We start from the raw sequence: 17,607 nt of genomic DNA, 5'->3' as shown, positions 1-17,607 counted from the left end.
GCTCTGATTCTCAGTGGTTGTTCATCTTTTCTCCTCTCGTTTCAACATGAACAGGTCTGAATAAAGGTTACAAGTCTCACAAGTCAATGGTAAGTAGTAACATTCCATAAATACCATATTTCTTCTTTTGTCAGAAATCATGGTGTGAAGATATTTATTATTTAATATTTCATGCTTTATTTAGACTCAGAAGCATGTATTTTTAGGTGCTTAACAATCACTAGCAAATACATAGTGGACATTTTAAGATCTCCATTACACAGTATAGCATTCATTTAAAATGAAAAATTGCCCATTAAAGAGATTACAAAAACTTCTATATAAGGGAACTTAAAGACAGACTTATTATTTATACAGAGTCTACATTAAATTGCTTGCTTTTAGACAGCAGCAGGCATAGCAATATGCAGGTGCTTTAACTCCCATTTTCCTTACATTTGGGTTTTTGAAGATTATAATCCATTATCAATTCCAAAGATAATCGAAGCCTTTTAAAGACTTGAGAAATAAAAGTGGAAATCAGGTTTAAAAAATAGGACAAGAAAAATAATCATTTCTGGGTCGGCCTTGGATGATGTCATCATAGGTTCTAAATGTAATAGCCAGGCAGTGTACACTAACTCTTCCTGCACATGTAACCTCTAACATCAATTTGGGCAAAACAACTAATATTTCAATAATTTTTTGGCTGAAAAGTGAGATTCAGAAGCAAAAGATTTAAAAGAGTTTAGAGTGCCAAGGATAAACCGATATGAGTGAGTGTGTGTGTGTGTGTGTGTGTGTGTGAGTGTGTGAGCGCGCACGCGCACGCGTTGGGGACCAAGGGGAGGAGGCATGAAAACTAACTCTTCCAGCACACACCCCTTTTGCTACTACAAGGGCATCCAGCAATCACATTTGCAATAGTAAAAATGCTGAAGGATCCTACAGTATCTTTTCTTCCACAACCACCCCTATCCTCTCCTACAAAGCCCTTCTTGCTTTACTGGTGCTAGGAAATTCTTCAGGGGTTAAATGGGGAAGTGCAGCCACTACCATTGTTGCAATAAATAAATGAATGAACCAGAACGAACCAGCAATCCATCCCTGGGAAGCAAGTTATCCTATTTTCTACAATTATATACAGTAGCCGGCAACCATATATTTTTAAAAATTGTGTTTTATCTTTTGATATATGTGTATATATTATAGATACACATGAACCTATATAAAAAAAGCATAGTGCCCTGTATACACATACATCAAATACCTTTAAAATTTTTTAGCATTATTATTTTAATAAAAAGATAAACAGCTTTTAAAAAATTAGATATGTTAGCAACTTCATCTTAAAGGCCTTTTATTTTGCACATACAGCATATATAAATACACACACACACACACACACACACACACACACAAAGGTTTTTTTTTCCATGCCGTAGACAATGCTAAAATATTTGAGATCAGGTTGCTATGCCAACAGATTTTTTTCTAAAATGAATAAAATTATTAGGAGGGAGAAAACATTCCTGACTCCTTTCCTCCCATCCATGAAGCCGAGAGAGGCTCAGGGAGGGCGAGAGGCTGCCAGATGGGGAGGAGGGGAAGGAAGGGAAGGTGAGTAGAGGGGTGTTTGCTTACCAAAGATGCTGATTTGATCGTGGCAAAGCGCTCTCTGTTCCGGTAGTGGAGGGCCTGGCTCTGAACTGACTGGGTAGGCCGTGGCTCAGGCCTGGGATCGCCGTGGCCCGCCTCATCCCTTATGAATACATGATCCTGCAGAAATGGATAAAAACAAGGAGAAAGTCCAGCTGTGCTCTTTCCTCGCCGGCTGCCTCTCTCTCACCCCTCTTTCTGCACAAGCACTGCTGTTTGAAATGCATAGTTTAGCTCTCTGCTAGTCCCCGCAGCTCCCACGGTACAAAATGAATAAGCAACACATTGCAGCCTTCAGTTAGGAATGTCAGCTGATCGCTAGTGGGATGCCTTCTGAATCCCTGGCAGGCTTTTTCTTTACCTCCAGAATTACATATATGCAAAAGAAAAAAAGAATAGAAAAAACAATGCAATGTACAGACTCCTTAGAACAGTTTGTTTAAAACGCTGTAACCAAATAATTCCTTTAAAAATGTCATGTCCATGTCTAGCAAGGAGGATGCTGGTTGCTTTTAACATAAAAGCGAGCCTCCGCCTCATTCCCTTGAAAGATCTGCTTTCTCAATTTAATTTTATTTGCGATCTGTTCGGTAGGATCATCGTTCTGCCTAGAACCAGTGTAGGCTTGTGCTGAACTGCCTCTCTATCTTGTGCTGGGAAGATTCGGCAGTCACTGAGGGATCCTGCTTTCCAGTCATGATCGTACACAGTTCTAGCACCTTCTCTCTACAGCTTCTGAAAGGATTTTTTTAGATTTAAAGAGACAGGCATACAATTTTAACCAAATGATACTTTCACAAATTCTTCCTCAACTCAGTCTCGGTATGCTCACCAGAGTGAGTAAAGCTGCAATTTAATGCCCTTGACTGATTTAATCAAGTCCATGCTTCTTGAAAGGCAAAGATGATTAATCTTATTGTAATGCCCAGTGAAAAATAACACTCCCTGGAAGGCTAGTAATGGATGTTTCTTAAATGCAACTGAAACGACTTTTAAAGGGGAAAATGCTTTCAAAGGGTGATGTGCCTCTCTATAAAAGATGGAGTGGTCAGTCAGTAAGTAGCTCTAATGCTGCAGAAAAGAAGGTACTATAATAATTAATAGTTCAAAAACATATACAACCATGGGGGATTTTTAAATAGTACATGTTCAGGACAGTGAAGGAGAAATTAATTCTCTTATTTCCCTAGGGGTTTAGGAGAAACCATTTGTGAGAATTCAGTTTTGCATTTTGTCCATGACTACTTGAAATTTTTATAATTGCCCTTTCCTTCATCAGTAAACAAAATGAAAGGTTTAGAAAATACAAAATTTTATCACATAGTCTAAAATTTTGATAAGTAAAAACATATACATTCCTTGAGGGATATTAAATTTTACATCAGGTTTTTATTATAAAAGCCAAGAGCCAGGATTAAATTTATAATTGAGCTGATTTTCCTTTTATAAATTTAAAATGCTTCAGAATGTTGGGATGGTATCTCCCATTATATCTATATTTAGAGATGTTTTTTTTCAAATTACTGTATTGTGATTTTTTGTTTTTGTTTTTGTTTTTAAATAATGAAGGAACCCTAAATACCATTGAGGGCACATATCAAATTTAAGGGATATTCTACTTCTTTATTGTACCATAAGATAGCCACTAGCCACATAGATAGTTAAATTAAAATGTAAAATTCAGTTGTTAGGTCATATCAGTTATGTTTTAAGGTAGACACTAATTATGGCTACCATATTGAATAGTGCAGATATAGATCATTTCCATCATTGCAAAAAGTTCTATTAGTGCTGAAGGCTAAAAATGCATTTCAACCTATATTTTTCAAATTTATAAAAAAATAATAGGTCAGTTAACATTTTTTTCTGTTATTTTCTGGGAAATCTAAACTTTGATTTCACAGGGCAAAGAAAGATTAGGTGTGAGACTGGAATTTATGCAGTAGGTTGAGGTTCTAGAGAGAAAGGCACTGGAATCTAACACCATTCATGTTGCTGAATGTTCATTAATAAATTACATTTATCTCCCAAATCGATCTTACTTAATATTACAGTACCAGGAAAGCAGGAAGCTTTTATTTTTATTTATTTATTTAAAACATTTTTTTCTTTTATTGATTTTAGAGAGAGAGGAAGTGAGAGGGAGAGAGAGAGAGAAACATTGATGAGAGAGAACATCGACTGGCCGCCTCCTGCACTGGGGATTGGGCCCACAACCTGGGCATGTGTCCTGACTGGGAATCGAACCAGCAACCTCTTGGTGCGTGGGTAGACACTCAAACAGTGAACCACACTGCCTGGACAGCAAGAAGCTTTTAAATGCCGGCAAGCAGAAGAGACAGACTAGGTAGAGACCTGAGGAGTCATAGTTTTGGTGAGGATTAGTTAGCTAACATTAAGAGCATCAACTAAGATCTCAAATGATGTGGTAGCCACTGTTTCAAATTGTTATAACTTGATTTACAGAGATAATCAGTGACACTAGAATCCACACTTTTCACATAACAGAATAAAACAAAACATATTTATGTGCAAATATGTATAATTATATATTATTACTTTGGTTTCTCTCAGATAAAAATGAACACTTTTGGGTTAGGGTTCTGTTCATTGAATTAGAAGTCACATTATATTAGCTAAGTTTTTTAAAAAAATATATGCTTTTATTAATTTCTTTTTTAGAGAGAGAGGAAGGGAGAGAGAAATAGAAACATCAATGTGAGAGAGAAACATCCATCGGCTGCCTCCTACATGCTCCCTACTGGGGATCGAGCCCACTACCTAGGCATGTGCCCTGACAGGAAATCAAACTGGGACCTCTCAGTCCACAGGACCATGCTCAATCCACTTAGCCACACCAGCTGGGCTTAGCTGAATTTTTAAACTCAAGGATCTTGGAATACACTGGAAAAGTTAAAACTCAAAATCATAGTGATTTTAATTGACACATAGCTAATCAAATAACCCAGTAATGTATATTTTTAAAATAATGCTATTTTAGAAGTTAGTCTGAAGAATACATCCAAAATTTTAATCTACTTTAAATATAATATGGTGCTAAAAGTATAATCTTTGCTTTATACCCTAAATTTTTTTCCTTTTACAAAAGTTTTTAGTTTTCCAAAGCAGTTTCATAACTAAGATCACTATCACTAAGTTATGCAAAAGAACACAAAATGGGGTAAAACAGTAGACATCCATTTCAAGTGCATAGAAAAATGAATTCCAAAAGTCAATTTCTGCCCTGGCCAGTCGGCTCAGCGGTTAAAATGTTGGCCTGCGGACCAATGAGTTGCAGGTTCAATTCTGGTCAAGGGCATGTACCTTGGTTGCGGTTTGTCCCAGGCCCTGGTCGGGTCATGTGCGAGGCAACCAGTTGATGTCTCTCCCTCTCACCCTCTCTCCCACTCTATCTGAAGGTAAATAGAAAAATATCCTCGGGTGAGGATAAAAAAATAAAATAAAAAAGTCAATTCTTTTGCATAAAATCAGTTCAAAACTCTAAAGACAACTAAAATAATGAAGTAATTTTAAAATGAGGGAATATACCTGGCTGGTGTTGCTTTCCATATGCTCCCCGACTGGGGATCAAACCTGAAACCCTGATATGTGCCCTGACTAGGAATCGAACCGGCAACCTTTTGGTGCATGGGACAACATTCAACCAACTGAGCCCCTCTGGCCAGGCTATAATTTATCTTTAAACAGTATTATCCAGGAACAAACAAACTAGCTCTTTGAAATATTAGTATGATTGGGGTACCAGTTTGAAGTAAATCTGTATTAACTTGGTAAATTTATAATGTTCTTTCATCATAAAAAATAAAACTTCTTCAGATTAAAAAACAAGCTGTTGTAATATCTGTTCCAAATCTTTAAAACAAAATTTTTTTTCTTTATTGATTTTTAGAGAGAGAGGAAGGGAGAGAGAGATAGAAATACTGATGAGAAAGAACATCAATTGGCCACCTCCTGCATGCCCCCCACCAGGGATTGGGCCCACAACCTGGGCAGGTGCCCTGACTGGGAACCAAACCGGTGACCTCTTGGTGCTGGGTCAATGCTCAACCACTGAGACACACTGGCCGGGCTGTTCCAAATTTTCGCCAGTTTGATTCCCGGTCAGGGCACATGCCCAGGTTGTGGGTCTGATCACCGGTGGGAGGCATGCAGGAGGTGGCCAATTGATGTTCTCTCTCATTAATGTTTCTATCTCTCTCTCCCTCTCCCTTTCTCTCACTCTAAAATCAATAAAGAAAAAAAAATTTTTTTTAAAGAATTGATCTTTTATATAATATGGTGAAGTATGTGAAGCATGAGGCACAGACTTCTTACTATTATACCCTGGACAAAGGGCTTTACTTCTACTTAGAAATTTTCCCTAAGTGTCTGAATAATTATGCTTCTAAAATGAAGATTTATGGTGTAGCCACTTGTTTAGAGTTTCTAGCTCAACTTGAAATTAATCCTGGAAATCAGTCCTCTGAACTCTGTTAAGTTTTGGTTATATCTTTATCACACTACTCATCACATTGACTTGTCTGTCTATGCATGAAATTGTGGGATTTTTTGAAGGCAGAGTAAATGTGGTTTGAAAAATTTCAGTCACTCTAGCACCTAGCATAGTGCTTGATACTTAGTAGGCATTCAGTAAATGTTTGCTGAATAAATAAGCTCAAGAATATACATCTGAGATGTTAGGAAAATGACATTTTCTCTTATATTATTTAACAGAATTCAAATCTGTATTTCACAAAAATCTGCCACTCTGTACTCCAAGAAAGTTATAAAATAGTGACACAGACACACAAGTACACCTTTACATGGGGGGAAGAGGGGAACCTAAAAATGGCTTTTATCTGGTGACAAGAAACTTTTTAATAGATTTCAATGCTTTTCATGCTGTGGAGAAAGAATCAGCAAACTCACCATTCTCTCTTTCCTTTTGTACATTTCAAAATTATTAAATTATTGCCTAAGCAGGTGTAAGTGTCACAATCTGGGGCTAAAGGAAGGGGAGAAGAGGAAAAGGATACCTTAACCTGGAAGGATAGCCATCAGGGAGAAAAGATGACTAGCAGAATGCTGAGGATAAGGATGTTACCATAGACCGGGGTGTGTGTGTGGGGGGGGGGGGGGGGGGGGCGGGGCGGTGGTGGTTTGTAGAATTGCTCTGTTTAAGAATCATTGCCTTCGTGTGTTAATTTACTTTTACTTTGCCAAATGTGAGTTGAAGAGTCAAAGAACCCGCCCTGCTCTTCAGCAAAAATAATAGAAAAGGCCAATGAAGAAAGTGAAAATTAAACTAGAACATTCTATCCCCTCAAGGACATTTTTTTTTCTTCTACAAAATTAGTGAAAACTGTTCTTTTTTTTTAAAGAAGGAGGGAAAAATGGACTAATAAGAAAGGCCAAGTAAAGTTTTAGGAGTTAGGCTAGAATGAATTTTTAAAATAATCGCTAAAAGGGGGCCATGATGACTAGAGTTCTTTAGAAATATCTAAAATAACAAATAATTGGAGACATACTTTTAATGTATGAAAGTAATGATCTACATGAATAGAGGGCAGTAGCAGGTAAAGATAACTAATTTTAGACTTTAACAAAATAAAGTATACCTTTTAGTTGACAAATTAAGAAAATAGACTTTGTTGTTCTCTCTATTCCCACTTGAATAGTGGTTTAGGCTTTGTTGCTTAGGATGATATTAAACTCTGTTTGCTACTGCTATATACACAATGATTTTAAGGAGGAGAGTGGAGGCTCAGAAGCAGGCCAGGTGATAGCAAAAAAAATCTAAACTGGGTTAAAAATTTGCACTGGAACCATTTGTGAATAATCAAGAATTGGGATGCAGAGTTGTGTCCTATAAAAGTTCACAAAACATTTATTGAGTGCTTACTATGTGACAGACACTGTTAGGCATTAGGTGATGAGAGAGATATTTGAGGAACTACCAGTCTAGAGAAATGGTGATATTCTTGTTGGGAAAAGCAGTGTGGCAACACTAGTAAGGGAAAAAAATAAGTGATTAAAGTTTATTTTGACGGAATATATTTTTAGATTTATCAAACAATTCTTGCTCAAAAGGAAGATTAGATTAGTATCCTTTCAGGGTCTGGGAAAGACCAGAGTAGAGGCAAAGACTGGAGAGAAAGAACTAACCTGAAATTCTGATGTTAAAGGAAAATTTTCAGTGTCCCACTTTACATTTTTGGGGCTTGATCTGTGATAGAATTGTCCTGCTAAAATCAGGGCATCTTTATTCTGGATGCAGAGCAGTTAATTGCAAGTCACACTCTTCCTAGTTACATGTGGCCTTTAAAAGTTTACTTCCCATATAAAATGGTAACCTGTTTCATATCTATGACTTGACTAATTTAGGGTATGTCTGCTTGATTGTCACAATCCAGGGGCGGGGGGCAAAACATTCCCCACCCTTACTCTCATATGTTCATATTTATTAAGCATGTTCTTATTGTCTAGAGTATTATTATTGGAGAAACTCTATTCACTTAAATTTTCCAAGCCATAAAAATAATGCTTAAGAGTATTAAATCCTTTTATTTATTCCATTATATGAACTAAAATAGCATGATACTTAATATTTAGTAATTAATTCATTCCCTATGGCTTTTTGTTTTGTTGTTGTTGCTCATTCATTCATTCCACAATTATTTACTGAGTGCCTATGCTGTGCCAGGCACTGCTACAGGTGTTAAGATACAGGGCAGAGCAAGGAAGTCATAGTCTTTCCCTAATAAAATTTACATTTTACTCATAAATTAATAAACAAATTAATAGATAATATAATTTTAGATAGTGACAAGCATTAAATAGAAAATAAAATAGGATAATGAGATAATGGGTAGAACATTGTTTATAATATGATTATTTAGTGATATATTGACTTTTCTAAGATTCTGGACCTGGACCCATGCAAAACTGGTAAATGTTTTGTATAAAAATATTGATTGCTTTCTTTCTAAATAATCTTTGTGAGCAATGAAGATAGCCTCAGATATGCACCACCCCTTTTAAGGAAGGATACGCTGCTGGCAGTGGTCTTTGGCGGTCAGCTCTCCGAGGAACTGCCTGGGCTGCAGAGGGCAGCCTTGCCCGACTTCGCACCCTCCCCAGGTTGCTCATATTCATTGATTGATCTAGTTGGGATATCAAGGCCTGGCCATTCTGGCCCAACTCTAAAGGACCATTTTAGCTCCAGGGCTCCCTGAGGGGTTGGTTGAGGATGCCATTGGGCCTACCTCTCAGTTCAACTTTGCCCTCTGAATCAATGGTGCTTCTTTCTCTTCCCTTCCACAGGTTTTATCCCAATAATAATCATAAAAACCTTGCTGTGATATATCATCTCAGCTCTGCCTCCTGGAGAATCCAGCCTATGACATATATGTTACCTGTATCTACTTACATGTGCTATATTGTACTTACCATCCCATCTGCATGGAGAAAAATGGACTGATCCGTGCAGTGGATTTAAAAAAAAAAAAAAAAGAACCCAACCCTTTTGCAAGTGGAATCCAAATATACAATGTAAGAGATGAAGCAGACCTTGTCCTGAGTGAGGTGTGGATGAGCCTTGCTCCTGAGGTACCTCAAAATAGCCTGAGGGTCACATTAGAGATTTTTGCTTCTTTAAATATTACAGGAATAGAAGCACAAAATTTTAGAGTTGGAAGGGATCTTTCACATCAAATGAAACAACTCCTAATTTTACAGATGGAGTAACTGAGGCCCAGAGAGGTTTGTGACTTGTCCAAAGTAAAGAAAAACTAATAGTGGCAGATAGAACTAAAACTAGTTTCCTCACTCCTATAGTCCATTATACAAAATTTTCCATTGAGAGTTTAAAATCCTATCTCATTTACATTCTTAAGTGGAAAACTTTGGGGAATTCAAGTAAACCAACAAAAATAAACTATCTGAATATGTTTTGTTTTTATTATATTTAAAGATGATATATTTTTAAGCACAGATATACCATATTTAACATTAATTTTTCATATATGATATGTTCAATTTTTATAGTCTGCTTATATATTTTTCCTTCTTTTTATTGTGGTAAAATACATATAAACTTACCATGTTAACCATTTTTAAGTGTACAGTTCAATACACTGTACTAAAACTCTATACCCATCGAACAAGTCCCCATTTCTCCCCTCTCCTTAGCCCCAGGCAACTACCATTCTACTTTGTTTCTGTGATTTTGACTACTCTAAGTACTTAATATAAGTTCAATCATATAGTATTTGTCTTTGTCACTAGTATATTTCATCTAGCACAATGTCCCCATGGTTCATCCATGTTGTAGCATATATCAGAATTTCCTTCCTTTTTTAAAGCTGAAGAATATTCCATTGTATGTCTATACCACATTTTACTTATCCATTCATCCACTGATGGACACTTGGGTTTCTTCCATGTTTTAGCTAACGTGAATAATACCATTAAGAACATAAATATTTTTTAGAGGCCCTGCTTTCAATTCTTTTGGGTATATACCCAGAGTAGAATTGCTAGATCATATGGTAATTCTATTTTCAGTTGTTTTTTTTAGAAACGGCCATACTGTTTTCCACAGCAGCTGTACCAGTTTACATTCCCACCTCTAGTGCATAAGGATTCTTATTTCCTCACATCCTAGTAAACACTTTTTCTTTTTTCTTTTTTTATAGTAGACATCCTAACGTATGTTTTGATTTGCATTTCCCTAATGATTAGTGATGCTTAGCATCTTTTCACGAACTTACTGGTTAATTGTCTATCTTCTTTGGAAAACTGTCTATTCAAGTTGTTTGCTCATATTTGATTCGGGATGTTCGTTATTGGTTGTTGAGTTTTAAGAGTTCTCTTTATAGAATGGATTAAATAATTAATTCCTTATTAGATATGCAAATATTATAAATGCAATATATTAGACGTGCGATATGATTTAAAAATATTTTCTCCCATTCTGTGGGTTGCCTTTTGACTCTGTTGATAGTCTTTTGATTAGCTTGTTTATATTTTAAAGTTAACTCATTCAAAGTTTTATTTGTAAAGGTTATTCAGTTTTCTTCTATCACATTTCCTCTATCTCATAATAAAAAAGAAATACATTATATAACAAATTCTTTCTGACAAACAGTTTTTTTTGTGTGTGAGCCAAATACAACTACCTTCTACTTTAAAATATAAATTAACATCTATTCTTAAGTGATCGCACCAGGGAGAAAAAAGTACTGAAAGACCTGTATCATCACAGAAAAGCTCTACAGCAGCATGCCAAAATTAAAATTAAAACCCTAATGAGTTTTAGCAGGGTCTTTTTTTCTTCTTGATTATACTAGTAGTATCTTTCTTCTAATTCTGGGTTCCCATTTGAGTGGTCCTGGAGTAAAAAGATCTAACAGAATGTCTCTTCTTTTGCTATCTATACCCATGGACCCCCAGAGGGAATAGAAAGGAAAGAGCCATATGTCAGCATCCATAAAAGCTCCTTCCAAAAAGAGAGCCTTGCAAAACCTTCTTTTCTACCCTTCAAATATATGATCACTTGCCCGTATTCAAAGAAGGCCAGCTGGCAGTGCTGAACTCTGAGCACATTTCTGAATCTGTCTGATATCACACCTTTCCATGGCTTTCTGATAAGCTGGGTCCTTGCTGTCTTTCTGGTTTCAACTGAATCTCACCAAGCTCTAACCTCTTTGACCTTTCCCCTCTTCCTTGAACATACAAAGTTCTTTTTGTCTCTCATACTTTGCACATGTTGCTGACTCACCCCCGTCTCTCACCCCAAGTTAGCTAACTTCCACTTGTGTTTTTAAAGTTTTAGTTTAAGTGTTACTTTATTGAGTAGGCTTTCCACGACTCCCTGCTAGATTAAATCCTCCTTTTACCCAGAGCACGTCTCATAATTACATTATATAGTTATTAGTATGATTATTTGCTTAATCTCCCCTACAGATAATAAGCTCCATGAAAACACCATGTCTGTTTTATTTCCTCTGTATCCACAGGGCCTACCATAGTTCCTGGCACATAATAGAAGTCCCCACCAATATTAGTTGAATAAATGAAAAAGTTAATCAGTTCAGAAAATAAATATGTATCCCTCCACTATTCACAACCAGGGACCAATATATTTCTCCTGCCCTTCATCTCCCCAAGAAAAATGCACAACCAATAGAAGTCTAAGTGAAAAAAATCTTAAACATGCTCTCTCACTGGAATTAGAATCTGACTGCTGTCATTTATTAAAATAAGTACATACACACCTCAAATATACCTCATAAGGACAAAATTATAATAGATGTTTTTTTCCCCTATAATTCCCTTCTATGAACTTTTTGCCTAAGGTCACTCAAAACACTTTTGGGAATTCCTCCAAAAAATTATTGATAATTCTGCGAAACACTCATATTACAGAAACTGCTTTGAAAGAAGCTTAAACATTTTTTTCATAAAGCATTTCACTTTATGAATCATGATGGACTTGTGTGAAATGAGGATCTTTCATTGGAACAGTAAAGTAAAAATGAAAAACAGAATCATTCTTTTAAAAGTCAGAATATTTAAGGTGACAGAGCTAGTCTTAGAAGAATTAGAAATGGAAATCCAAGAAACAACAGAAAAGAGTAGAAAGTGTTTCTAAAACACATAGTATCTTGGGAATATATATTAAGAAATTACTCTGGTCTAGCCGATTTGGCTCAGTGGATTGAGCACTGTCCCATGGACTGAGAGTTCCCAGTTGGGCACATGCCCGTGTTTCGTTGCAGGCTTGATCCCCAGTAGGGGGTGTGCAGGAGGCAGCCAATCAATGTTTCTCTCTCACATTGATGTTGCTATCTCTCTCTCTAAAAAATCAATAAAAATATATTTTAAAAAAGAAGAAATATATTCTGAAAAGCACACTTCCAAAAGGACACACCCAAGGAGTTTTACTCAGGAAGTTTTAAGGTCTACAATATTAAGGTTATTAGTTCAGAGAGGGATTTATTGGTTTCTTTGACTTGGAGATTTATGGATTTTAAAATTTTTACTTATTGATGGTGGTAGACATCAGAGTAACAAGGAGAGAACGACATAAAGATATAGGCACAGTTATCTGTGCTTACACAGTCCTTCATTATCTTTTTATTGTAACAGAACTTATCCAGTGCTAGGTTTAGTCCTACATTTCAGTTGTAAAAAGGTAACTGAAATATTTGGAGGCTAAGTGACCTGAGCTAGCTTCACTATGATTGACAAAACCTAGATAGAGTTCTGAAGGGGACAGTGAGACCTACCTTCTTGTGCACAACAGAGGAACTGGAATTTACTGTGCTTTCGTCATCATGCATCATGGCAAGTTCAGAGCTGCTCTCATCCATGACCTCCTGCATGCTATTCACACTGCTGCTCTGGCTGCCTGTGCTCACAGACATGCTTGGGATAGAATGGTTGCTGCCCAGGCTGTCCATTTCCCTGCTCAGGCTGGTTCCATGTTCATTGTCCTATAAAAATGGGGCACTCAGGTTAAAAAAAAAACGTGACTGGAGATAAAGCGCCAATCCATTGACTAAGCTATTAAGCACACTCAATTTTGCAGTGCCAGGTTGCTTTTCTGCCAAATCTGCAAAGATAAACTTTTTATGTAGTGGCTCCACTACTCCCCCACCATTTTCAGACATCTCAAATTCACTCTATGCCTTCCCCAGGGGCCATTCTGGACATGAGTCATAAGGCTCCAAATGCTGCTATCCCAGGGCTTTCCCCTGTCATGTGCAACTATCGTATTATTGTATTGCTATTCAGTAAGCAGAATCAGGCCAGGTTTGTAAGAGACTTTCAGGAACATCAATGTGCTAGAGAAAGACTTTAGGTGACAAGTGACCTCTAGGATATTTGCAAATACAGCAGTGATCACTTGAAACTAAAATAGAATAAAAAGAGTTTTCAGAGATTTGACAAGCAATATACTCCTTTGCAAATCATTATTGAGTAACTTCATATCTAAGCAGGGATACTATTAATTCTACTGTCCTGGATAGGTAATTAAATTCTGCCTCCCTTAAGCAATTCTATCATGCTTACCTCTGTAATCTTATTAAATATATCTATTAAATAATACTGGTATTCATCACTATTAGTCTAAAGACTACTATTTGAGAAGTGATAAAATAAGGACATATAATTTATCACGGTGGGATGTCTTTTGATATAAGATTAAATAATATAATTAAAGAAACTTAGTTCCAAATAAACCCTATTTTCAAAGAAGCATATCATATATAACTTTTTTTTTTTCAATCCTCACCTGAGGACATTTTTCCATATTTTGTTCTGATAGAGTGGGAGGGAGAGAGGGAGGGAGAGAAACATCGACGTGAAGGGACACATCGAGTGGCTGCCACCCGCACGACTAACCAGGGCCGGGGACAAACTGCAACCGAAGTACGTGCCCTTAGCGGGAACCGAACCCGGGTCTCTCCGGACCACAGGCCAACGCTCTAACCGCTGAGCCAAACCGGCCAGGGCTAAAACCACTTTTATAAAGATCATGGAGAATGCCTTACTTAACATTTCTTTTTTCTGGTCTAACTTGATCTCTCGGCAGCATCTGAAGTTACTGGCTTCTCACTCCGTGAAACTGTGTACTACTCTCTTAACATCTGCGATGCCTTTACCTCCTAGGTCTTCTTTTCTTACATGGCATTCTCATTCTACAATCAACTCCCTGATTTGTGATCATTTTAGAGCTCTTAACCCCCAACCACTACCCTTTTACTCATATCTCTCTCCTATGTTCTGGATTTGTATATCCCTACAATTACTAGGCACTGTTCAGGTGTCCCAATTGTCATTACCCTTGCGTCTCAACCAATCCTGCTCAAGTTATTTGAATGAGAAACCAGGAAGTGATCTCTCCTTGGAAAACTCCATCTGTATACTGTATATTATGTCAGTGGCATACAATGCTAGGATCTTAAACTCCATAGGCACCAAAATGAAATCATCTTAAACCTATTCTTTCTCCTTGGTTCTCTTTCTGTTCTTGGTATTGATATACTCATTAAGGTCCTAGAATTATCAAATCTACCTCTACGGTGTTTCTCAAAAGTGTTCCTTTCCCCCCATTCCACTGACACTGCCCTTTTTGCCTCTTGCATGAACTAGTCACCCAATTAAATCCATCTTACATTCTGTTGCTAGGATAATATTTCTAAAGCACAGCACTTTCCTGAGTTTAAAATGTCCCACGCCCTTTTGTCAAAAATCATCCACATCATGTCCTCCATACAACCTTCACTAATCCCCACCAGCAGACTTATCTCCCCACTATGGACACCTGCATGGATATACCTCTATAGCATTTTTCATATTTTGTTTTATATAAGAGTTATTTTATGAATGTCTGTTTTGCAACTCTGTGTGTCTCTTAAGGCAGAGAGCATCCACTACATTTTTATTCCAAAAGTGTTTTTTATGGTGCCCAGTCCAGAACTCTTTCACATAGTAGGCACTTTATAAGTGCCTGCTAAAATCAATTGAACCTACTTCTTCATCCTCCTGTGACTCATTCAAGGGTCCATTTCGTGTCTCTTGGAAAAGGATTTTTTTCATTTTTCGGTATTGTAGGTTATCTAGTTCACGGACAGCATCTTTTGTCCTCTGTATGAGGTCAATTAGGACACGTAGTGGCCGGTCTCGTCGGACAAAGTCATGCTAATTGAGGGAGGAGAAAATAAAAAAAAATGATAATGAGAAACATATTTTCTGGTGCAAGATGTAGATATAGTTGTGAATAGACATAATACAGTTCTATGAATTTTGCAGAAATAACAAGATAAGATTTCCATTTCATGTAGCCTCTCATATTGTATACATCTCATAATGAGATAACTGTAATGTTTTTCTCTTCTTCAAGCCCAATTTTGTAGACTTTGTCCTAGAGTTTACATGAGAATGGGTTATGTTTACCTTATTTTACAAGTACTAACAATGACTATAACTTTAAATAGTAGCTGAGCAGTTTATAACTTTCAAATCTGAAGCTATATAACACAGCAAAAGCAATGCAGAGTACAGAATCTTCTTGTTATAATCTGCCTCAATCCTCCCCACCCTTTACTACCGCTGCGTGTATTTTGTTTTCCATTTCTGGTCAGATATAGAGTGTGACTGAAAGAAAGTGTGACAGCTGTTACATTTATTCAGAGGTCAGAATTCTCGCAACCTCATCTTCCCTTTGAAGAGATGTACAACCAGGAAAAAAGGGAAAAGGGCCTCTGAGGACTGAAAATAACTGCCCACAAGTCCATACACTTTTCTGGGCATAAGCGGCCCTCACTTTCAATATTGTCAATGATCTTTAACACATATTCTGATTTCCTGGTTTCTCAGCCGATAGCAGGTTAGAAAGAGGGAATAAAAGTGGGATAAAGGATTGAGTACTGTTAGAGGTACGGCTATTTGTTGTAAAAAGGAAGTGCACTTAGAAAGTTCTTTGACAGCCTGACAGTGGAGAAGGAGAGAAATTCCATGATTAATACACCACCACCAACCAAATGCAAATGAACAAAGGTTCGTGGGCTATTTGGAAAAGGCACAATGCCCTCATTTAGTCATTTTATACTCCAAGAGTTAGCAAAACTCTACTGTTTTTGAGCCATCAAGAAGTGAAATTATGTTCATCATACTTTCTTTAGAAGGCAGAGAAGCACATCTTATATTCTGACACAGAAAATGATCACAAGTGGGAGGAAAAAGTTTTGTTCTTAAAGGAAAAGTTTCAGTTATGTGAAAAATTCACTTATGTGAAATTCTAATTTGAAGATATTGGGAACATGAGGTAAATGTGGTAGACCTTAGATGATGGAATGGATTTTACTTATTTGTAACTTTAAAAAGATATAAAAGAGGAACAGGACCACTGTAAGAAAAAAAAAATCTACATGTCCTGTGGTTCTTCACCCTGACTTGGCTGTCAGGGGAATTGTGGCTTTTGGTCCTGCTTTTATAAAATATCTCTTTCTCTGCAAAGAGTCCTTTCTGAAGATGAAACACCATTCCCGGAAGTAAGCCCTGGCCAGTTTGGCTCAGCAGTTGGAGCGTCGGCCTGTGGACTAAAGAGTCCCGGGTTCGGTTCTAGCTAGAGGCACGTACAAAACAACAACAACAACAACAAAAACCCCAAGTCATTCCCGGAAGTAAGTGTAGTTTGCATATTTCAAGATGAGAACGAAAGGGAGAAAGGAAATTATTTTGCTACTCTAGTGCTTGCAATCATACAAGAGCAAATCAGTTTTTACTAAACTTGAAGCTATAACTTAGGGTCAAATCCGAAGCTATATAATAAAGCAAAAGCAATGCAGAGTATAAAATATTCTTGTTAGAATTCGTCTCAATCTCCTCCCCAACCTACACTACCATTGCGTGTAATATGTTCTCTATTCCTTATCTAACAGCAGCTCATGCCATTCTTTGTCCCTGTCTCTGCTTTATTTTTCTGTAAATAATTTCCCACCACCTGACATATACCATAACATATTTATTTGTTTGTTTTTATTAGAATGTAACTCCTTCATTAGAATGTAGGTTCCATGAATGCAGGAACTATCTTCTTCTTGTGTACTTTTATATTATTTTTAGTCTCTAAAACAGTGCTTGGCATACAGCAGACAATCAGTAGATATTTGTTGAATAAATGGCTCACCAAATCAAATAAAGACTAAATCAAATCAAATCAAATCAAGATCCAAATGTTTACTGAAAAAAAGTTTTCTTCAGGTATATCTTTAGATATCTTCTGCTCCACATGTTTTGCTTTGTTCTTTGGGAATAATAGGTTGGCATATGTTAGATCTCTTTTTTCTTCTACATGTGTTATCTTTTCTATAATCATCTTTATGATTTTTTTCATTTGCCTTTAATTTTGTTTTATTTTCCTAAGACTATCTACTATGGAAAAAATCCTAAATGGAC

General features: G+C 36.8%; 1 protein-coding gene across 14 annotated transcripts in view; it reads right to left on the bottom strand.

The window, feature by feature from the left end:
• The window catches only part of TAOK3 (TAO kinase 3), a 161,390-nt gene that overhangs the window by 34,689 nt on the left and 109,094 nt on the right, over positions 1-17,607 (bottom strand). For all 14 annotated transcript variants that reach the window (XM_036277178.1, XM_036277181.1, XM_036277174.1 and 11 more), the window contains 3 exons: positions 15,181-15,348; positions 12,930-13,136; positions 1,624-1,758 (listed from right to left, as the gene is read on the bottom strand). In XM_036277178.1, the coding sequence (XP_036133071.1) occupies positions 1,624-1,758; positions 12,930-13,136; positions 15,181-15,348 (510 nt within the window). The remainder of the gene's footprint in view (positions 1-1,623; positions 1,759-12,929; positions 13,137-15,180; positions 15,349-17,607) is intronic.

The sequence above is a fragment of the Molossus molossus genome, unplaced genomic scaffold (genome assembly GCF_014108415.1).
Source record: "Molossus molossus isolate mMolMol1 unplaced genomic scaffold, mMolMol1.p scaffold_m16_p_22, whole genome shotgun sequence".
NCBI lineage: Eukaryota > Metazoa > Chordata > Mammalia > Chiroptera > Molossidae > Molossus > Molossus molossus.
This window is presented reverse-complemented; position numbering and strand designations above follow the sequence as displayed.